The sequence below is a fragment of the Phalacrocorax aristotelis genome, chromosome 17 (genome assembly GCF_949628215.1).
Source record: "Phalacrocorax aristotelis chromosome 17, bGulAri2.1, whole genome shotgun sequence".
NCBI lineage: Eukaryota > Metazoa > Chordata > Aves > Suliformes > Phalacrocoracidae > Phalacrocorax > Phalacrocorax aristotelis.
The window spans coordinates 5102188-5125737 of NC_134292.1; the positions used below are offsets into that span (position 1 = coordinate 5102188).

The 23550-nt window shown below is 45.7% G+C and overlaps 1 protein-coding gene across 1 annotated transcript in view; it reads right to left on the reverse strand.

Moving 5' to 3' along the window:
• The window catches only part of BRINP1 (BMP/retinoic acid inducible neural specific 1), an 88374-nt gene that overhangs the window by 49736 nt on the left and 15088 nt on the right, over positions 1–23550 (reverse strand). The window contains exon 2 of the mRNA XM_075112057.1: positions 10531–10798. Within this exon, the coding sequence (XP_074968158.1) occupies positions 10531–10748 (218 nt within the window). The 5' untranslated portion in view covers positions 10749–10798. The remainder of the gene's footprint in view (positions 1–10530; positions 10799–23550) is intronic.

Consider the following 23550-nt stretch of genomic DNA (forward strand, 5'->3'; position numbering starts at 1 on the left):
GGTGTAATTCTGCCACAGCACAGCTTTTATGGACACTCCGCTTTCTCCAAGCAAGTGTTTTCATTGAAAGCAGAAGCACAAGCAGGCCTGACCTGATGGGGAATTTGGTGTAATGGCTTCTTCTCCCGGCTGCTTACCCCTCTGCTGGGAGCCGTCTGCATATTAAAGCAGATGTTGGTTGCACTCAGGTCATGTTTCCAAGCTTTCTTTTGCAGTTATAAGGGCTAGAGACTCTTCCCTCCTCCCCGCACTCATTTCTTAATTAAAGCTTAAATTCTGATGTTGTCACATGACTGTAGAAGCAGAGCCCCAGGCAGGCATTTAGTGCTCTGTGTTGTCAGCAGGACTTTGATTTAGAAGCATAGCAGATACTTTAGAGAATCCCATCCCTCCACTACGCCCCAGCCTGGCCCTGCTCGCAGCTGAGCGTCAGACCTCAAGGCTTGCTTTTCAGGGCAGGTGCTGAAGCAGGTCGGAGGCTTTCCCACGCCGCAGCGTGTAGGGGTGATTGCGAGGTTCTCTGTCCTGTTGAAACGGAGTTGTTGGAGAGCTAGGCAGCTGTAAGGAGTCGGGCAGGGAGGGAAGGAGGCAGCACCTGCCTTCAGCCTGCGCTGCAGAGTGCCTCCAGCCCAGACAGCACGATGGATGCAAATACTGCTGTTACCTGCAGGTCCCATCTCTACCCCTCTCCTCCCTGCCCTCTCAGTGTTTCTCACCTGATGGGATGTATTTAACCAGCAAAAATGACTCCCTGCTGAAGGGAACCTCATTGCAGCTTCCTGTAAATCCTTCATGGTCACTGAGTCAGTGGCGGAAGGCTGCGAAGTGCTGCGGATGTGGAAATGGCTCTGAGCACCCAAGGTGCAGATCTTCCAGGCTTGGTCACCAAGGAACAGCATCCCTGGTGTACAGACCTAGCAGCCCCAATCCTGCCTGCACCCTGTTCCCCAGGAGCAGACCAGGTACCACCTGCCCAGGACTGTCTGTAGGGGAAGCTGAGGCTGCACCAAACCGCCTGTGTGCTGTGTCAGCTCCTTTGCTGGATGCAAGAGCGCTGCGGCACGCAGAGGAACTTCTGGCTCTGCACAGGCATATTTGATTTCATGCTGCCTAGAGAGGAGACCCTGGCACAAAGGGCCGACCCAAACCCTTCTTCTTCCCTGATTCCTGGGTTTCTTTTCAGGTGTGTCCTTGGGTTCTGTACCTGAGCTTAGTAGTTTAACACAGGAAAGCAGCTTGGATGGCTCCGGTTGCCCCAGTGGGACGCATCTTGTTCCATTTACAGAGGCTGGTGGGTGGCAATCAGCAAAAAAGAAAGGAAAAAAAAAAACTTTCTGGAACCCAAGGGAAACATTAGAGGGATCCAGAAATAGAAAAAACCCTATAATAGGTACAGTCATGCCATCTCCCATTGCTACTGGTGCCAGAACAAAATTATTCCATGCATCTAACAGGATGATTTTTTTTTTTTTTTTAATGTAACAGCTTCTCTGCTGAAATAAGCATCTGCCTCATTTAAAAGCAGAATTAATAATCTGCTCACAAAAAAAAAAAAGAGTGAAAGCTTCTCCTTGGCTTGTTAGCCTTTAAAATATGCTCTCAAGCCACTGGACCATGGTCTACTGGTCTGAAGAAACCTGAGACGAACATGCAGAGTCATTGCTGTCACAGCGCACTGGGGAGCAGCCCTGGGAGGTCTGCTGGGCAAAGGCCTCCACTTTTCATGCAGAGGGGAAAAGATCCCCCCACCAAACAAGGTCTCAGGGGGGACTGTGAAGACAGCTCCCTCCTAGCCCAGCAGGACGCAGATCTCTTTGGAAAGGTTCAGTGACTAAAAATATTTGTCTGTGCTGCTTCTGGGGTACGTTGGGAGCACAGTGAAAATATTTCGTTCTGGATTCAGAAGGAGAATTTTTGTGCTTGAACGTGCAGCTCTGCAGAACTGTGCTAACGCTCAGCCGATCCAGCTAAGAGCTTAGCCGGGTCAGCAGGCAGGGCAACCAGTTAGTGATATGCCTTTGTAGGCATAAAGCTCACGTGCATGCTTCTCTCCAGAGGAACTGGCACGTCCCAACCACAAGCAACCTATCAGAATATGAACTTATCGATTGCATTGCTTCTGTGCCATTCCCTATGGGCTGGGCGTGTGCTCCCACATCGAGACGAGGGCCTGCCCTTCCCCAAAGCTTGGGCAGATGTTCTGTTCCCATATCTTATCAGCGCCGAGCGTATCAAAGGCTGATGCCGTTTATCCTTCCATTTGCCCTCTGTTCTCAAGAACATCAAAGAGGAAGAGAGGTTTGTCCTTCTGTCAAGTCCCACGACTGCCATTGATGTTCACACAAGCCCTTGCCATCTGAATCCAAACACAGCTGGAGCTGCTGCTCCTCCAGCCCCAGAGAAGGCCAAGCTCCTTGTCTGCTTAGCCCAGGTCTAAGTGCTGTACGGCTCAGCCGGAGCCATTCCCTGCCATCCCTACTCCTGCCTTTATTCTGCTTATGCAAATATATTAAAATCTTGCCATATGCAGGGAGACGCATTAAGCAGGGAGTGTAACAACACTGGTCCCTGAACTGCATGAAGAATGAAGGTTATGGCTAAAGGAGAGGCTACGTGATGGAATTGGCTGGTTTACGCCCATCACTGAATGGCTCGTGTTTGCCAAGATGCTGTGTTAGAGCTGGTGAGACAGGAATGTAAATTGTGGCTCTCTTGTAAAGTTGCATAAACTTGGAGTAATGTCATTTTTAGATTAACGTTTACATTGAAGAGAACACTAGAAGGCTTCATTGTTTACATGCACTATGGAAATAGATTTAAATTTTTGGTTTACACACATTTATTTACAAGGCATTTACTGATTACAAACCAATGTACATCACTCGTTTACATGCATAATGTAAACTATGGAAATTTCGTATTTTTTTGCCATGCAATGCTGTACGGATTTCCATTGCTCATTCCACTCAGAGGCAAGAGCCTCCTTTCATCTCAGCTCCCTCTGTCCTTCAATTGCTGCGTTGCCTCTCCTAAAAGAAGCCTTGCCTCTGACTGGAAAACATAAAAGTTGATGTCCCCTTTAAACAGAGAGCATAAAAACCTAATAGGAAAACCCTGTCAGCAGAACTTCAGCATGATTAAAAAAGCCAAAGCACAGATTAAAAAGCCTAACAAGGCCTATCAATTTGTACAAGTGCAAAGCATCACCTTAATGCTGTTTGAGAAGAACCTTCACGGTGGCTTTTTGGATGCTTCAGGCACCCAAACAACTGGAACAGGACTGAAAAAGTGCCAGGATATGTGTGTGAGAGAGGGACGATGACGCACCCACGCTGTAGCGTTTGTCTCGGTCAGTAGCACCCAGGTCTCAACATCCACCTTAGTCCGGCGCAAGCATGACCCCTCCCACAGCAAGACTGCAGTCCTACTGCTCATCGGGATTGTGCCTCCCTTGCCCAGCAGTGCTGGGGAAACTTTCTTCTTTTCTTTACCCTAAGATGGCTAAAAGCTGAACCCACGGGAAGTCGAAGCTGAACCCTCAGGAATTTTAAGATCTCAGAGTCTCAGAGTGAATAATAAGGCCAGCCAGTCCTTTTTTTGTTTTTTTTTTCCCCCCTTTTTTTCTCCTTCCCAAGGACATAAAAACTACTTGCAAATTCAACATAAATTGAATGAGCAAGTTGAAGAGCAAACAGCTAAATAAAATATACTCAAGATCAAAATGTTTCCCTTTTGACATTTTTAAGTGGCATTGGTTGACTTTGTGTGTTGAGATGAATTTTTGTGCCTTTAAAATTGGAAAAAAAAAGTGTTTTTCACAGGATTAATAAAATGAAAACAAACAGCAAAGCTTAAACCTTTCACTGAGCCTAAAATGAAATGTTTTGATTTTTTCATTTTACTGAAAAGTTGAACAAACAACCATTTCAGATCAACCCATTTTTAATGTTATTTTTCTTCCATACAACCAGTGAACCACAAAATCAATTATTTGTACAGCTCTAGTGACCAGTAGATTAAATTCAATGCAATGGAGAGACAGCAAAAGGAGTCAATGAGGAGTGGAGAGATGGCAGAAGAAGAATGGACTGAAAAAATGGTGGAAGCAGCTCTTATAGATCTTGTCTCTGCCGAAACTTAGCATGCATTTTCACAAACACTCTAATGCAACTTTAATCCACGTTACTGCTGAAAGCATTCTCACCAGTCCCCTTAGTTCCCTTCCTGCCTCCACCCACAGTCCTGTCCCTTTACTATCACCTGACTACATAACGAATGAGATTGGAAAAGCTGTCTGGTTGAAAATTAACTCTTTGTTTTTTCCTTTTTTTTTCAAGATTACTTTTCTGCTGAATCAGTTCTTCAGCTGCGGAAATCACAGGTTCGCATGAAACCTGCCAGGAAGGTCTGGTGAGGAAAGGCAAAATAATAGAAGCCGCTAAAAACAATCATACAAACCTCACGTTTGCTAGCCAGATTGTCCAGGTCCAACGCCTGAATGCACGAGTTGCATTCTTCTTTCACTTAGAAAGAATAAAAGCTCATCATGCTCCCAGACAGACAGGCAGGACAAGCAGCCCTATAAGCCGCGGTGCTCTGTATGCAGGTCCCGGGGCAGTGGGCCATGCTGGATATGCTAGAACAGATTCTCTAGCCAAGAAATTGGTGAATTTTCCTTGAAGTCAACAGCTTCACATATTTATGTCACAGAGAATCTGGCTCGCTGTTTTTAATCTGTGGTGCCATAGAACTTAGAAAGTTTTGTGAGACCAATCTTTTTTTTAATCCTTTTTAATTTTTTTTCCTCTAAGGCAAAATCTAAGCAGCAGGACAGCGTATGCATTTCTGTGTAGCTTGTGCTGCCTGCACAGCAAAGATCCTCGCTTCGTGATAATTCTCTTCCTCTTTGCCGAGCGAATGACACATTTAGAGAGCACATAGCTGCTCAGATTTGTGGGTTTTCTAGCACTAAATAAAAATCTCTAGTGTGGCCAAATGCATTCAGTAGTGCAAATCCCTTCATGAGCATGAGTTCAGTGTCCACTCTGAATCAGAGAAACAGAGAAACCACAGAAATGTTGGTCAGATGGGACCCCAGGGGTCCCTAATCAAACCTCCCACTTGAAGCAGGACTATCACCTCACTATCACTTGAGGACATCAGCTGTGGCTTTGTCCAGCCAAGCCTTGAAAACCACCGAGGATGGAGATAGCCTTCACCTCTCCACTGACCTGTCCCAGACCTGCACCACCCTTCTGAAGAAACAAATTTCTGGGGGAAAAGAAAAAGAAAAATCAGCTTTTTTTTCTCCACACACCACACCAACCAATTTATAGCTAGCTTGTGCAGTGAGCTACTCACAACCTTTCCTGTCTCAGGAGTTGTATTTCCTTGTTATATATCCAGGCACCTTACTGTAACGAGTGTACATAAGCATTCTCTTTTGTCCTGTCACTCTGCAGGCGGAGGGATGGGACAGGACTGGCTAGTTTGTTGTCACATCCCCCATTAAGTTTTGAATCCGTTTGTGCATTATAACCAGACTTGGCAGAGGTCTCAGAAGTATTCTGGATTTGCAGGTTTCATGAAATTAGGCAGCCTCTAAATGGTCCCGCTGCAGGAGAAGTTGCAAGGCAAGCAGATCTCCCTTTTATACCCCAGGGTTTCCCTGCTCTCTTACACAGAGAGCCAGATTTCCCTGCCCTTACTGTCATTTCAGAAAATGGAATTGAATTGCCACACGTGGAAAATCCACATTTCTTCTTGTAAATGCACATTCCCCTTCCAGCCCCGTGTGATTACCCACTTCATACTGTTGTCGTCCCTTACATCCAAACATCTTGCAGCATTTAATTAAGTCTGCCCAGCAACACAGAGCAGACAAATGCTGTCATCTCCCATTCTCAGGGGGCTGGGGAGGGAACGGAGGCACGGAGAAGTGAGCTTACGCACAGCCACACCGTGACCCTGGGGCAAAAATATAGATACTGCCTGCGTTACCCTCTGCCAGACTAACCGTGAGTCCCTCTTTCCAAGGCGGTGTGTCCTGTCCCTGCTTTGCTGTAGGAAGACTGGCAGTGGCAGCCTGTCTGCCCAGCTGCATGAGACCATCTCACCGCTTCCCTCTTTGCCTCCCATGTCTCACCTCTGGCACTGAACAACAAAGCCTCATTTTTTCTGGAAAAGATTCATTTTTTTCTAACTTGCTTAAACTGAGCAGCATCGTTAGTGAAATGCTTCTGTTTCAGTGCTTCTGCCTGGATATTTGCATAGTGTATTCAAATGCTCAGTCTGCTGTTTCTTTTGCTTTGCCTTATAGCTAAATAATCAGTTTCTGGGAGAAGAAAAAAAGGACAACACAACAATATACTTCAAAGAAGTGGACTGAAGCTGTTAGCTACTGCCTTGTGATAACAGGAATGCTTTCTGGTCTGAGCAGTGCCCTAGTCCCAAAGCCAAGCTGAGCTTCAGCTGTTTTCAAGCCTTCGTGCAGTACCTAGTACCCAAGGCTCTCATGACTAGGAACAACAAGGATAGTGATAATGAATATTCAGACATCCCACAAACCACTCTCAGCATCTGCCATCCTATCTGCATTAGCATCAGAGTGCACAGATAATGATCAAAGCAGCGTTTTCCTGCCAGAGGCCCCCCTAAACCAGCCTTATTAGTATGAATCGATGCTGATTAATGTGCTTCCTTAATGCAATTGTATCTACCCCTACTGTCCATGATTTAATATAAAACATCTCCCCCTTTGCTTGCCTTCCTACTAATATCGTATGCAAGGTGCAAACATTGACTGAGGGAACCAGGAAAATCAATGGTTCAAGTTTTGTGAGAAAGAGGCCTAAAATCTGCTAAAAGGCAATACGCAGAAGGAGGGAATGAGCCTTTGGAGACTGTAAGAGCGAACTGCCTTTCCATGCTAGGATGGTAGACTGGGATTCAGGCATCCTATGAAGAGATATCGGCAGCTACGCTGTTCTACAGCAATTCTGTTTGTGCAGTGTATAAAACAGCCTTGCTCACTAAACAGGCTCTGCTCGCTGCTGACAGACTCTGGACTTCAGCTGTGATGGAAGGAGGAGTATTGCGTGTTTTAATTTGGAGGTGCTTCCTTTTTAACATCACCTGTAAAAATGAGAAAACGCTGCATTTTGCCGTACGCTGCTGCGTAGTGCTGACAGCGGCTTTATCTCTGTGTGTTTTCAGTGTAAATGACACGGTCCTAATGCGCTGTGTCCATGCTCCCGCATGGCAAGACACTGGGGAAATCACCACTAAACAGGCGACAGTGTTTCAATTAGGGACGGGTGAGGTCCTCTCGCCTGATTTCACATCCACTCCAAATCCTTGGTTGCTGTGGCTGGTTTGAGGTCTGTTGCTACTGGCCTTAGGAGAAAAGCAGTGGTCAGGTCAAACCTCCTTCAACAAAATCACAAGTGCCCCAAGGAACTGTGTGACTGAGGGACTAAGAACAAACCAGCCAGCCAAAAGAAGTATGGGAGAAAAGGAACATTGAAAGGGAAGACTACACAGAGAATTCCCATGCTCCAAATCAGCTGCTTTTCTAAGGAAAGCAACGATATCCTTAATGTAGAATACGTGCCTCCCTTGGGCTAGTCTAGTGCAAAGAGCAATTGAGAGACATCACCTGGGAGGAAAGAGGCTCCTATGTTGGAATTAAACAGTTGACAAAATCCCAACAGCTTTACAGATTCTCGAAGTCAATTTAAGAAGCCCACAAAATGAGATTTTGCCTCTGTGGGTTTCAGCAAAATGATATGTTCTGGAGGGTGTGTGTGCTCAGCGTCCAGCTCTTAACTGCCAGAATTGGTTGAGGCTCCACTAATTCACTACAGCGAGACTGATTTTTGACACAACTTAAAAAATGCATGGGCCCAATTTTTAAGTTATAGGTTCTGCCGACAGGGCCAGATATTAAAAACAAAAAACCCTCCAACATCTATCCAGCCTCCTACCTAATGGCTCCATCTGCTCTGCTGAAGCATGTGAGATTTTCCCCTCCTTCTCAGCTGACCACATCTGGAGCAAAAGTTAGTCCCAGGGAGTGTGTTTCCAAAGTGCTCAGCTCCCAACAACTCAAACCATGACACACGTGGCTGAATGTCCCCAGGCCCTCAGATTCCTCCTTCAGCTTAGTGCATGGTATTTGCCCATGAGCTGCATCTCTAGGTGCCCCGGCAGTCTTCCCGCACCTCTCCAAAATCTCCACCTATTTCCACTAGACTCTGCCTCACCTCCAGTTTCTTTTGAGAATAATGACTTCTCCAGCACTGTGACCAGCTGCAAGACCCTTCTCAGACACCCCCACACACCCATGAGCCTCCTGGGCATGCAGAATGCTGCTGCCCATTTCCTCCCATGTTGGAAGAAGGAGGACCTTGGCCCCCCCATGCTAGAAGTGTCTTTCTTAAGTACTTTGGCAATATCCACCCAAGATCCATGGAGAAAAACAGATCCTTTTCCACTTCCCATGTATAGAGCTAATCCTGAATCAAGATAAACCTTCAGTTCTTAGCAGTCTCCTACAAAAAAAAAAAAAGGGGGAATTTATTCCTCACCCCATAGCAGATAACACTAGAAATCTCAGGCTTCACATACAAACAAGATTTCAGGTCCTTTATAAAGGTTGGGACAGCAAAGCCGTGGCTCAGGCTGCCTGCTCTGGGTGTGAATTCCCCATCACGGAAAACCGTTCAGGAGAGGTTGCCCACAAACCTCTGTCATATGTGACACAGGTATGCCTGAGTCTGCCTTGGGGAAGAGGCATGGATTAAATGACCTCTCAAGGTCCTTCCAGACCCATTTCTCCATGATTCTTAGAGACAGGATCCAGGGCTTGATGGATCTCTGGCCTGACCTGCAGTGACAGTTCTTAGATGTGTCTGAACACATACATTGCATGCATTTCTCTCCCACTACAGCCCCTGTAGACTGCTGCTGTAGCATTCAGGGCTGAATAGCTCTTTAGCAAAGGGCAGAGCCACTGCCAGGGGCATTGCATGGGGCAGAGATTTGCAGTCTCAGTTGGAGTGTATGTTGTCAGGCAGGGCAGGCAGAGAGCTGGGGATATCCACAACCAGGAAGAAAGACTTTTTGAAAAGGCATGTTTTCTCTGCTCCCCTGTGCAAAGATGGTGAGACGTCCTTAAAGGAAGCGTGGCGGCATAATTTCTAGTTTTGGGGGCTGTTCCCCCCCCCCACCGAGCTGTTTTGAATGAAGAGGACAAGCCAGGACAATATATTCAGCCCATGCTAACCTGCCCTTGCTCTGCGGGCTGGTGGGAGGGGAGGGGATGCTGCACTCCCTGGAGGCCATGGGACAGGCACGACTCATTTTTCTTCCCCACACATAGATGATGTCTCGCACGTCGCTATTTCTCTGCAGATGCTTTTGGCTCTCTGCCCGTGGGAGAACACTGCCTGCACACATGTGCTTTCCCTGCTCCCCCATCCCCAGTCACCCTGTGTTATCTGCGCGCATGTTGCCAGCGGGCTATTCACTAGTACTTTCCTACCTACTAGTTTACATGGTTGTGTTTGCAAATGTCTTTCTGAAACACAACAGGACTATGTAATTATGTAAATGCACACATCTATGAGACTTTTGCAGTCTCTTTGGGTGTTAATGCAAATCTTGTGACACTTGCTGGCTTATTCCCCTTCACTCCAAAGCGCTTGCTGCTTTGGTAGGAGGCTCATATGAGCACCCCAGCTTTTATGTTAAAATGAAAAAAGAAAAGTGTGTTTCTGGATACCACAGCTGGCAAGAAGAGCTTGAAACAGGTGACAACAAAGGTTTCAAAACCTAGAAGGCAAACAAAAATCCAAATTCTGCCTATTCACAGGATCACAGGTTGGAAGGGACCTCAGGGATCGTCTAGTCCAACCTTTCTAGAAAGAGCACAGCCTCTGTAATTTTTTAATTGGAAACTTTTAGACCAAGATTACAGTTCTGTAGCAAGTCCGACTCATACATGGAGATAATCTGCAAAGGCCTGTGGTAGGCAGTACACAGCTAAGGCTCATGCACAGCTGCGTGAGAACTGCCGTACTGATGTGTGTCCTGACATCTTTATGTCTGTTCTTGCCACGTGAACCGTAAGCTATTGGCAGTTCACACGTAGGAATTCGGTACAGAGGCTTGGTCTGCCCATAGGTACATTGATCTGAAAAACATGCTTGTGAACCTGCCTACGAATTTATCTGTTGATGCAAATGAAGTACACCCAGCCCCGTGGTCCTTTTTATCTCAACTATGTTGTGCACATTGCCACGGTACCGTAGTGCCTTCATCTCGCTATCAGAGCATTACATCTGAGTCTTTGAATCGATTTGCCTTGCCAGCTGGGGACCATGAAGAACCAAATAAATGTTTGCATGTGGAACGAGAACAATGATGCGTCTCCCCATTGAATATGAGCCTTGAGCCCACAGGATCTGTCTGAGTTCCCACCACCTAACAACTTACCCAAGCTACAGGTGCTGTAGGAAACCAACATACCTGTATATTTTATATCTGGTTGTAAATCCTTGACGATGTCTTTCCACAAAGGATAAGTAGCTCCGCGAGTGGTGGAAAGGCCCCCTGTCTGAAATAAGCCAATCAAATTCCTTGGAGACATGTTGGTTGGTAGCAGCTGGGTCCTGGTGGGAGGGCTGTACTAGTATATGGTCCCATATAAACAGGAGGTAGAGGAACTCAACAAGCCTCCAGTTCATGCTTTTCTATCTGCCTTTTTCCTCTCATTCTTGCTCCATTCTGTGGAGTCCTGTTGAAAAAGAGGGGGAAGAGGAGGAAGGAAAAAGAGAGAGAGAAATGGAGGGGAGGGGAGGGAAGAGGGAGAGAAAGAGAGAGTTTAAAAATGGGAATTGCTTTGATCCTTTGACAACTGTCTCTCGGGGTGAAAACAGGCATGAAAAATCAAGTTTTAAAAGACTTCAGCCTGCCTCTGTTGCAGCTTCGAGAATTTGGCAGTGTTTTATTCAAGTACCTAAGTGGTGCCTTTAACCTCCTGAGCATATATCACCTTTGAAATAACCAGGTCCTGACCTGAGACATCTTCACCCCAGCTCTTCCATCATTTCCCTCATGAAGTTCTCCGCAGTGCCGCAAAGGCGAGTGAAGGCTGGGCGCAGAAGGTGGCTGCACCCTAGGCTACAATTACCCCGTTATTGTCCCTTTAATGCTGTGCCAGAGAAACGCGTCTTCTGCTTTCATGTCTCTCTGATGATCTGTAATCCATACTCCATGCAACCTGAGCAATCTATAAAGACCCAGCTCTTACTTTAAAGTGTTGCCAAAAAAGAAATAAAACAAAATAATTACCCATGCTTCAGTGACGAGCACATGCAGACACACAGACACACACACACACACACACACAGACACACACGCGACTATGAAATCCTGCCAAACTTTGAAAGATAAAAATCACCTCAACCTGCTTTCCCGCCTGGGTGTTTGGGAGGTGTGTGTCTGGTGGAGGGGGAGAGGGTCTGTTGCTATTTCGATTACGGCAGGACCTCAAGGCTCTTCCCAAGATCAAGGCTCTTGTGAGGCGACGTACTGAACATGCATATTCAGTGTCAGAGATTTACTAGGGAGCTTAGGAGGATGCTTCGCACCACCTGGTGCAGGGCATGCTGTCGCTTACATGGTGGGAGAGTAGCTTCCCCACTGCACCCCCCGTCAAGCGATGGCTGCAGACAGCCCTGCTTTGAGCCAGCTCCTCTCCCCGATGTGTTTAACGGCTAAACAGACAAGACATATGATGAGTAGGAAGGGAAACAGAGGGGTGAAATGCCTTGCCAAAGGTTACGCAGCAAGCCACAGATACAGCTGGAAGCGAGCCCTCGCCTCCTGACTCCCGTTTCCAGCGTTTCAGCCATTAGATCATCCGCCTCCGCAGTCATGCTGCTGGCGTGCTGCCCTTCGCCGAACGAAGCTGTGTGCTCCGTTAGGGGAAGGTGAGTGGCTTGCTTTGCTGGCACCCTGCGCCTGGCGTGGAGCCCCTCCCCTTCTGCTTCCCAACCACAACACAGCCGCAACAGCAGCCCAGCGCGCTGGGTTGTGCGCATCGCTGGTCGTTGCTGATGCTGCTTTGAAAAAGTCCTCTCCGTAAGCAGGACGTGTTCCTCCTCCTGCCCACCTCCTGGCCATCTGGCTGCCTTGCTGAGTGTTGTGGGGGATGTGCCAACATGGAGGGCATGCCCGGGTAGGCAGAGCCATCCTGAGGCTGCATCCGCCCCTCTGGGAGCACAAACCTGGCCAAAAGTTGTCCTCAGGAGAGGCGATACCCACCTACGTCAGTAGAATGTAGTGCAGAGAGACAGTAGCTACTCTTTAAAGCAGGCTATGCAGAGCTCTGCTACAGTGAGACAGTGCCAGGCTTGTCTGTACATCTCCAGACACCCTTCTGGTTTTGAGTCTGAGTCCATCATAGGCACTCCAAAAGTCTGTAATTCCCAGAGAGAAAAGGCTTTGCTGAGAGTGTAGGAGAGGCCAAACTGAGGTGTGCTAGGCGTGCCATGCGCATGTACAGCACTGCGTGTGACCGTGAGACCTTGGCTGGTGTGAGCAGCATCGTATAGACCAGAGGGCATCAGCGTTGGTAGCCAGCGTGGCCATCTCCTCAGCTGCGGGAGCTTTCAGCAGGAGCCTGGCAAAGCCACAGCCCATGGCAGCGAGCGTGCATGTCTTCTGCGCGGGTGGATTGAACCCGGGAGCGCGACGGGGAGCACAAGCGCCGAGCGTGTGTGCGTGCCGGAGTGTGTAGGAGTCTGCACGTGTGCACAGCATGTGTTTGTGGAGCTGCAGTGAGCTCAGCAGCACTTGACAAAACAGAGTTGTGTAAGTCTGGTTAAAAATGACAGACAGCTGTTGCATTACATGAAGAAATAAAAAAAATTAAGTATGGGAAAGTCAACCAATGTTTGCTTTTTCTGTTGGGCACATTTAAACTTCTTTCCAATTGCAGATAGAATATTACTGTTATTAAACCTAATGGTACCTGCAGCTCCTGACTGAGGAGGTTGTTCCTGTTCTGGAGGCATGTGTTTAATATTAGCCTTCACCACTGACTCCTGCTTCACCCGTTAATGTGGCAGTTCTCGGTGCTTTAGTCCCTCGCCTCTCAGAAAGGAGTGTTTCTACTTTTCCTTACCAAATGGGGGTTTAGGGAGTTTCTCACCCCACACTGAGGGGAATACGGTATATTCCAAGTGGGCTGCAGTACAGCTCTGCTTCCGCTCACAGTGGTCATGAGCCTGAGGTGATTACTGGGAAATGCTCCCAGCTTCATCCCACCCTCGACATTTCCAAATTCCAGTTCAAAAACTCATTTCTCCTGCTTCTCCATCCAGGCTGCTTCTCTGCCTCGCTGCTCGTTGCAGATCTACGCTGCCCCATCACAGTAAGCAGCTGCAAACTCAGCATATTTGCCATTAGAGGGGTATGCAGATTTGCTGCTGATAACGATCTGTTGTTCTGTACACATCGTCCAAACTCGCTTGGTTGTCTGTTCATTAAACTCATCCATAACCACTTCCTTCATCAGCCAGCCTGGATCAGTTTTCCTTTAAACTATTCACTTGTTATTGAATTTCTATTGCAAAGAGAGGAAGGGAGCTTTTACATACCAAAGTGGTGCGATAGCTTACCTCCAGTTCCCAGCACAGCGCAAGTGCAAACTTAAATATGAGAAGAGCCAGAAGAAATGGGTTTCAGAGAAATCCCAGTGTGTCCTCCCACATGGAAGCATTGTACATTGGGGAAATATCAGCTTATGAAAGAGAGGAGATACTAATTCCCCCCACGCACCTCTTCATCCTCCCTTCCTTTCCTTTTAGGTGAAAGTTAGAGTCAGGACGATTAGAGTTGTGATGGGTCTTAACTAAGGGTTAAGACATGGGGAGAACGTGCCTTGAGATCACTAGGAGAAATGGACACATCTCCAGGCTGGTAGCTGGCTGCAAGTATCGAGCAGGGAATGGTGCCTGAGGCAATGGAGGATGGTAGAGCACTTTTGGGTCTAGACAACTAGCACACTATCAACTTTAATTTTTTAGTAGTATCTTTTTCCCCCCTGTAGCTGCTGTAGAGATGTTGTTTTGCATTAAAGATTAATACACACAACGGGGCTGGTCCCCATGGAAGCTATAAAGCTTACTAAAGTGGGATTATTTTGTGTCTAAGGCAATATTGTGAGGTGCCTTCAATCTAAGTCCTAACAAGTTTGAACCTGAAATTAATTTGTTAGGTGTCTTTATGGGGCTTCACTGGTGTAAGGTACGTTCTGGGGATTTTGCAAATGGGACGGGGGAAGAAAGGACAGAGAGGCGATGGCTCCTAGTATATAGCCCTTGGGTAGGAGACCCAAGACCAAACCTGGCAAAGAAGCAATCTCAGCACTAAAGGGGAAACCTGGGGGAGTCAGACAGTGGGTTTTGATTGAGGAATCCAGCATTCTGCTCAGTTCTGCCCCCGACACCCTCTGTGCTCCTGTCCTGTAAGCAATGAATTACAGCCATCTCAAGGAGCCACCAAGCTTTGTAATGCAGCAGTTTAAAAAATCCAACCTATAAACCCCATTTCCACTCAGGAGCACTACAGAGCAATGCAGTGATCTGGCCCTTCTGATTCATGCCAGAAAACATGATCATTCAATTATCACATCTGTTAATAAATATGATCGGTGGGTGAGCTAGGACGTAAGCTAGAGTTCACAGTAAATAAGTACTGGGAGAAGAAAAAGTTACATGTGCTTGATTCAGAGTCGCATCACAGTCAGTTTCCAGCTTTGTCCATCATGAAGGGACATCCATCAGTGCAAATGGAGATTTCTGTTACAACCCCTTTTAGTATGTTAGGCAGTTTAAGATGGCCTTATTCAAAGCTGAATTCAGCCTGGAACATTAAATGTTCCTTGTCTTATGACTCTTCAGGATTCTTGGAGGAAAAATAGGCAAGTACTTTCTGTAAAGTGCAAGTTGTATTTGAATGTACACTTAATTTAATCGTGATTGATATCTGTGTGTTAATTATATTCTATTTTAGGCAATACCTTTGCTGTCACAAGGCAGTGCCTTTTATCCAAGGAGTTCAAATTGAATTAGAGACATTAATTAAAGCTCTCAGCACTCTAGTACGGCAGGCAAATGCTGTTACTCCCATTGTTTCTTGAAATAAGAAGAAAGGAAGAAAGCTGGGTGTCTACTTAGCCACTTAAAAGGTAATTTTTATACAGTGGGGTAGCTCAGAATGATAGATTTTGCACAGAATGATATTCCAAGGTCTGTTTCATGTGAGGGAGGCTGTGTAGCCCCAGATCACCGCTATAAACGGGAAGGCAGAATGCAGGAGCTCTGATGCTCCATCGCTCACTGTAAACACTCCACTACTCCTCTGCCTCCTGGGATTTTGTACCTTTCCCCTAACCCCTGTGCCTTTCATTTATCCTTTCTATTAGATTCAAATTGATCTTGTACACATCCCTTCTGTTTTCTCATGCTCATTGTTGTAAACTATTTCCATCAGAAATGCAGACTCAGGAAAGAGAAATTACTGAACACATTATTTGCAGTAAAGAAATAAGTCCCCTATCTCTTTAAGCTTCATGCACCAATAATTCTTTCTTGTGTCCCACATTTGGTTCTTGGCAGGTTGAGAGAGGTTTCTGCCTGCTGCCATTTACCAGAGGGAAGAGGCTAACAATTGCTATTTGTATCTGAAACACTTCTGTTCTGCAGCAACTTCACACGCTGCTTTAGGATGCTGATAAATTAGTAAAAGACTGAAGTGTCAAGGGAGAGATGAAACAGCTTATGTTAGTTTAGAGCTCGACCCTGTAAAGTGACAAACGTCTGACCTCATTTCAGCAAACAGCTTAAGTGTATCCTTAATTTTAAGCATGGGAGACACTCTCCTAGATTTTATTAAACTTTCCCTGCTTTAAGTTAACTCTACACTCCCATTCCTGCTAGACAGGTAACTACGGCCCTATGCCTTCAGGATTTAACTCGTATTAAGACACTGGGTGCACGTGGAGCAATAACATTTATGTCCTGCACCTATTTCAGGGATGGCTCATGAAAGTGCTGGAAGGCAGTTACCGCCTGTGAAGCAGCTTTAGCTGTCCTCTGGAAACGCTGGCCAGCTATCCAGCCAAGCTGAGGTCGTCTTTTGCGTGCCAGTGCTGGGGAAAACAGGGACCATGGATGGAAAGGGATGAGGAATCCTATCTGTTGGGGTTTGCTAAGTCAAGTGAACTTCTGTGGGTAAAACTCAGCCCTGAGAAAAGAGAATTTAGCCATTTCTGCCCTAGATGTCTTCATAGCTCAAACTACAGAGACTGATATCTGACTATAGCCAGGGATGGAGCTGCAATTCAGCAGTGGCTCTGACTTTCTGGATGACTGTGACATGCAACATCCTAAAATCCCAAATGATTGCAATGCTATTTCTTTATGGAAATGGGATTTCTCCATTTCAGGCAGCAATGGGTGAACCCTGTCCCTTGGTAATTCTGCACAGATGAGTGTCTAATTTTGCACTTACTCTTTAACCATCTCCATTTAAAATATGCATGAGTGGTTAGACCTAAGGGACATTCATCAGCTGAAACAATTTGGGGTGAGGAAAGGCAAGGAGTGAGGATGAGAAATAACTCTCAAAAAATACCAACACAGTCCATGAATACACTTCACTTTTGCCAAATTGTTCATGCTGAAAAAAATAATGATTGGGAGATGTCAATGTTTTGGTTGTGAGAGCACCAAGGGGAAACTTTTCTAAATCTCCATTTGAAACTACTAGAGCTTTTTCTTTTTCTCCTCTTGATTTGTCGTTCCAGCCTTTTAGGAGAGAACTGTGATAAAAATATTTTTTTTTACCCCAAATGACTTAGAGGAGAAAAGATATTTTTCTTTTCAGTTTGTCAACACTTTGCTTACAACTTTTCAGAATATTCAGTAGACCAAAACCACCCTACAAATCCTTCTTTATTAATGCAATTCAACCAGCAGCCTAAAGGGAGCAGGTCTTCTGCAGAAACTCTAATTACTCCCTGCCTTTAGTGAGGTGAGAATCACACTGGTAACAACTAGGTACCTGTTTTCAGCTTGTTTGTCCCCGCATTTCAGCTAATTATAAACTCCTGGTGTTATTATGATGAGGATGAGAGGCAGCTTGAAACTGAAGAACTGTCGCAGGCGTGCAACCCCCATCAAGTCCCAACATCAGGTGGTGCTGGACACCGGGAACTAAACTCCATTAGTCTTCATCATAAATCTACTAGCCAAGGTGCCAAAATCACTGCTCTGAAATCCAGAACCCACAGGCACTTGGTTCAGGGCTCTGCATAGAAAGGGGATCCATCTAACAGCGCTCAGTAGATTGAGGACAGAATTGAAAGGATCTTCTGCATGTGCACACAGATATGTGGTGAAGGCTCACATTTCAAAGACAGTCCTGCTGAACCTGAGACTGGAACGGTAGGGTGCTAGGTGCTGTACAAGCAGAAACCAGAAAGGCAGTCCATGCCCCCAAAAGCTTGGTCTAATTAGAAGACCAAGGACACCAGATGGCCAGGGACAGATGGGGGAACGCAAGGGAACAGTGAGATAATACCGCTCAGCGGGCTGTGGAGCAGTGGTGTCAGCACACCAGCAGCCCTACTGTTGGCAAGATTTTGATAGCTATTGTCATAAATGAGAGTTATAAATAGGAAGGCTGGATAATGAGCTAGCTTTGTAGATGTTTGTGAGGAACTCCTCTCATTTGTGAAGTGGCAGAGATAGAATGAATATAGATGATAATAATAATAATGATAAATTACACTTTTCTGAGCTGCTTATTAAAAAAAAATATGGTGGGTGGTGAGCAGTGATTTCTATTAAACACTGCCCTGAACTTGAAATTATTCCTACTATTATTAAATTATTGTCCAAGCTAGTCCACTTCCCCATAATTTCATTCTAAGTTACACAAAAATGCAGCTCTGTCTTCTGTCTTCCTCAGTATTTATATACCTCATATCAAAGTCCAATAATCTCATAAGTGTTAATAGGTTTTTATCCTTGCAGTAACTTTAGGACATCAGGAAATGCTGGTTTTCCCATTCTGCAGAATGGGATTTGAGACACGGGGTAGATTAATGGCTTGTCCCGGATCATTTTATAACTGCTTCAGGAATTCAACCCAAATCTCTTAAGTCTTAGCTCAATGCTACATCTCCTTGCAGTACCCTTCCCACGCACCTTCGTGTTACTATTCCAGAATTAGCTAAGACTTGCCACAGAGCTGCTTTGAATTTTTTTTGGATTGCTCATTTTGTGTCAGAAAAATGCCAATTCATCAGAGGCAAAACACTTTGTAGAAATTTGTTGATATAAGGAAAAAAAAAAGCATTTTGATAAAGTCAGCTTTTCTTTGGAACAGAATGTGTCGAGTGTTCTGTTTGGAAAGGATTGGTTCAAGATTGTGTTTTGTTTTTCATTACATGGTGAGTAATATACATTAAAAATCAAAATGAAGTGTTTTCTTAAAGAGTATGTTTTGACTGAGCCAAAATATATTTTGTAATTTATGCATAAAAGGGAATGTCCAATTTCATTTAATACTTCTCTTGCCTTTTGGAACAAGAAACACCTGCAAACCATAAACAATAAACCAAACAAACATCATACTAGTCCCTACAACTTTTACTGGAAATTTGAGAGAGTAATCTGAAAACTAAGCTCAGAGGTCTGTGTCAGAGACCAGAAACCCTGTTTTTTGCTTTCATGCCTGTTCCATTCTGTGTGCCTGTCTTGCCTTTCTAATATATTCCATTGCAACAGTTTGGACCTGTAAACAGAGAGCCTGAAGGAAAAAAAAAATTGATGCCAAAACTGCCCTGAAGAGCAATAACGTAATGTTCAAGTGTTATCCCACACCTGACATTCTTTGCAATATTTTTGTTGTTCTGAAGTTCATTCCTGGGCAGGGACTTTACCACCACAGCCGCACGGAGTGATCCCGCTCCATAGGGTTTGGGAAATGCAAGCAAACACTGCTGATTTTGGTACTCTGGGAAGCTGAGGCTAGCTAACGATCCTTGCAAATGATATATCAACCTGTTTTTCTTGTCCCTCAGAAAGGAGCTTAGCTCTTGACCTGGGTCTTTTGTGTTCCTCAGCCCTTACTGGAGGAGCAAAAGGGGTTAAAATCCACAGGCCATTGCTTCTCCTGGTACAGCTCCTGCTGCTTGGATGATGACAGCCCTGCCTGCCAGGATAAAAAGCACCATTTAACTCAGCGTGTCCCATGGGCACCAGGTTCTCCCACTGGATGAAGCCAAGGGAACCAGGGGCAGCTGCAGGGGGGAGGGAAAAGGGACCCGAGTTGCTGGAAGTTCTGGCCCCAGGCAGCTCCACCTCTCTTATCACACTGAGCAGATGAAGCATCTGCTGTGGCCATAAAAATGCCCCTGTGCATTTAGGCACACCAGCTCCTGCAGCCACTGCCTTCGTCCCTTTTGCAACAGTCCTGCCAGGCCGCTCCAGAGACAAGGTGAGAGCTCACAAGGATGGCACAGCTCAGACTTCTGCAGAGGAACAGAGCTGTAACCAGAACGAAGGTGAGCATAACTGGTCACTGGGGTGGGCTTGATACCCCTGCAACTACCTGATGGATGCTGCACAGTGACTAAGATGTGTTAAACAAATCGCTGATTTCAGCATTTAGGACAGTTTCCTTTAGTGCACAGGACACTGGTTTGAGGCTGGAAACACCCAGGTTCAGCTCCTTCTGCTGCCCTGCCTCTCCCTATGGGAGAAGTTATATGCACATTAATGCACAGGAGCTTAAATTCAGGCTAGACAAGTGAGCTAGAATGAGTAACAGCCTCAGATAACACCATTTTACTGGCAGCTTCTGAAACAGAAGCCAGAAATCTCGAGTGTATGTCTCCTGCTGTAAGCATACACCTATGCAGGCTCGGCAGTCGCAGGTTCTGCTGGAAGGTCTATTGAAGTCAATGAGCCTTGGGTTGGATCTCATTGCAAAAAGATAATCAAATATCATATTAACTCTTAATTCGGAACAGCATATTAAATTAGAAGCTCAAATTAACGTGAAACTGCATTTATATAATGAGAAGATTTAAAATCTGTGTATCATGAAAGCAGGAGAACTCCTAGCCAAAGCCGTTCTCACTAGCCCTGAATCCCAGAGCTGATCCACCTGCAGCACTGCATTTCAGCCTGTTCCCCAAACCCTAAGCCTGGGATTTCCACTGAGATAGAAGGATGTGTGGGAAATAAAGCCATCTCATACCTACCAGTATTAATCTATCAAACACAGAGGGATGTTCCTAGCTAGACCCCGACCAGTGCCAAGAACTGAAAAATCCCAGAGGATATTGAGAAGCTTCACTGGCATCTCACCATCGTAAAGAGCCTCTTCCATCAGTGCACCAACCCTGCAACTCAGATGTGCTAAAAACTGAAGGAACTCAGCCCTTGCTAAGATTAAAGTCCAAAACCACTCAGGTCTGAGCAGCTCGAACATTAAAGCAGTTTGGTACCCAAGTTTAAGGCCACCTCGAGCTGTGAGTTTTATTTATTTCCTTCTCTGAGACTGTTCTGCCCTGTGCTAAATCCATCTTCTGACCACCTGGAGCGTTTGAGAGTCTTGGCTGTGATGCTTGTCTGTTTAGATAGACTGTAAGTAGAGCTGGTCAAAAAATTTTGACAGAACAGTTTTTCGCAGGAAAACGCAGTTCTCTTGAAATTGAAACGTTGCATGGGAACATGTCAATTTTGACAAACTTTTTTATGTTTAAAGTGTCAAAACAAATCATTTTGATTTTCTCTCTTCATTTCAGCTATACTGAAATGTTTCATTTTGAGAAGATAAACACATTATTTTTATGTTGTTTTGATTAATTTGTTTTGACATTTTTACATATTTTGTATTGTATTGATATATGTTTAAAATATACTGTACGTTGCATAAAATATTTTAGTGTTTTATTATACGTGTTACCATTATAGAGTGTTAAGTATTTCCCATAGCATTTTAGTGCTTCAGCACCACAGCAGCAGAAGATATTGATGGTCTCAAGTTATTATTGCATTTGAATTTTTAGGCCATAAGGACTTTGTGGGAGCATGGTTCTCATTCAAACTGGAGCTTAAAAAGAAAACCACAAATCAAAAGGCAAGAATTTCCCAAGGAAATAGCATGTCTGTTTTCCAGGCAGCTCAGTGACTGCCTAGCACAGCTCCAGTCCCCTCTGCACATCAGAAAACCAACTTCTCCACTTGTTTAAAAAAAAAAAAAGGGAAAAAAAGAAGAAAGAAAATGCAGATTTTCCCAGAGTGGAATTTGCGTGTAATGTTTTCATGAGCATCAGGGATTTAAAAGTCTGAATACCATTGACCTCCTGGGGCCTTTGGCTTCCAAACCACTTATGTACTTTTAAAAGATATATTCCACCTCCTTCTTGGAAGTCTACCTGATTTTTTTTTCTTCTTCTTTTAAACCATAGCTTTGCTCCTCCGTGCATAGCAAAGGGGAATTGCTACCCATGAATTTGCACCATCAAGTCTGTGTAGGTGGTGGTAAAAGTGGCTTGAAAAAAAAAAGGGCAAAGCAAGTGGCAAAAGGGAAAGAGGGAACGACAGCGAGGCACGAAGCAGAGTCTGTAATGAGGCAACTCTATCGATTCTTCATTTCATGGATGAAAATGTCCCCAACGGCCCCTGTGCATTCACTGCAGTTCGATAAGAGATTGAGGGCAGCGGGTCTCGGTACCGAGCTCCGCGCACGGTAGCGCTGCCAGTGCCTGTTCGCAGGGCTGAATGGCAGGAGGACAGAGAGTCCATTTTAAATGTACGCGCTGAGAACAATATATACAAAGGCAGGGCCGTAATACGAGGCTGTGTGTGATGGTGGATGGAGCAGGAGGCAGAGCATGGCTATGCATGACCACCCTCGTTTCCCTTCTCCTCCCTCTCATCAGGCTAAAAGAAAGTTTAAATGGGTAGTAAGGGCTGCTCCTTCCCATTGCAAGGCTGCCAGCACCCCTCGGGGAGAGGGGCTGGTCCCCCCCACCACCTGGCCTTCGCAGGGGCGAGTGTGGTGTTTTGTGCAATGGGGAAAAAAGAAAAAAAGAGAAGCATCCCCTATCTTTGGAGGTTTATTTAAAGTAGCAGGGTGGGGGGGGTGTTCTGTCTCCTTTTCTTCTTAAAGGGACATGTCTCTCCTGCCAGGCACTGCAGTTTGAAATTTGAATTCCCCCACGCAGCTGCTCAAAGTGCACCTCTGCATGCAGATTCGCCTGGTTATCTACTGTTGCTCCAGCTGGCCTGTCACTATAGATTACAGCTTTTTGCTAATAGTGAGTACTGCTGTAGTCTGAGACTTCCATTAAAGGCTGATGTTTCCACCTCCCCACCCCACAAATGGCTCCATCCCAGCCAACATTTCTGTATGCGCGGTGTCATCTCTGGGGTGGGAAAGGAGCAAAGTGCCTCAATTTGTTTCTGTGTTAGACAACAATGGAACAAGCTGAAGGCAGGAAAAGATGTTTGAAGATGATAAATTTGGAAAACTCTGGTTTATTTGCTTGAAAGTTGATCTTATCCCTCATCATCAGCACATCTGTAATGTTGCAGCCCCATCCCTCTGCCAGCAAAAGTACAACTGAGCACTGAATTACCCCCTGGAAGAGTCCTTGAGGGAAATGCTTTATTACTCCAAGCCACACTGTGGAGTCTCTTTGGAAAGGAGGAATGCTCCTGCAGGGAGAGATTGCCCATCCATGCCAGACACTGCAAATCATTAGCCCTTCATTGCCAGAGGATTTGAAGGCTGCTGACAGATCAAAAAGAATTGGAGTGGACGCTTGACCTTTCTCCATTGCCAGGAGGAAATCATTGACCAGGAAGAATAGCACATGCTCTACTACGCTCTACAAAGGGAGGGAAGAGGGTCTGGAAGAATTCAAAGCTATTTGTAAAGCAAACACTGCTGCTTCAGCACAACCTGTGCAGTTGGCCAGCGCTGCCATCACTCGTGGGCATGCTGAAGGGGTGAATTCCAGTTTGGCATGTGCCGGGTGCCATCACAACCCCTCCTGCTCCAGTGGGGACATTCAGAATGAGGCTGTGCCCAGAAGGCGCTCTCGTGGATGCTGAAAGGTTCACACCTTTGCAGGCTGGGAACAGGAGAGGACACACTACACTGTAGCTTACACTTTCATCGCCACAGCGTCCTGCCAAAGGAGGAGAGCAGTCCCCTCCACCAGCATGCACACAGCTGACTTCTGCTAGATTTTCCCCACTGCTTGATAGATCCCACATGCCTCTGCAGCCTCCCAAAGTGACTCTGTCTGAAAGCAATCCAGAGCAGGCATCACATTTGTTTCTTCAATAGCCTGACTCCCAGAAAGATCTTGTGCAATCAGCTGGCCAAATCCAAATCTGAAAAACACCTCCTTCCCTGGTCATGATTAATTAATTCTGGTTCGATGTTCCC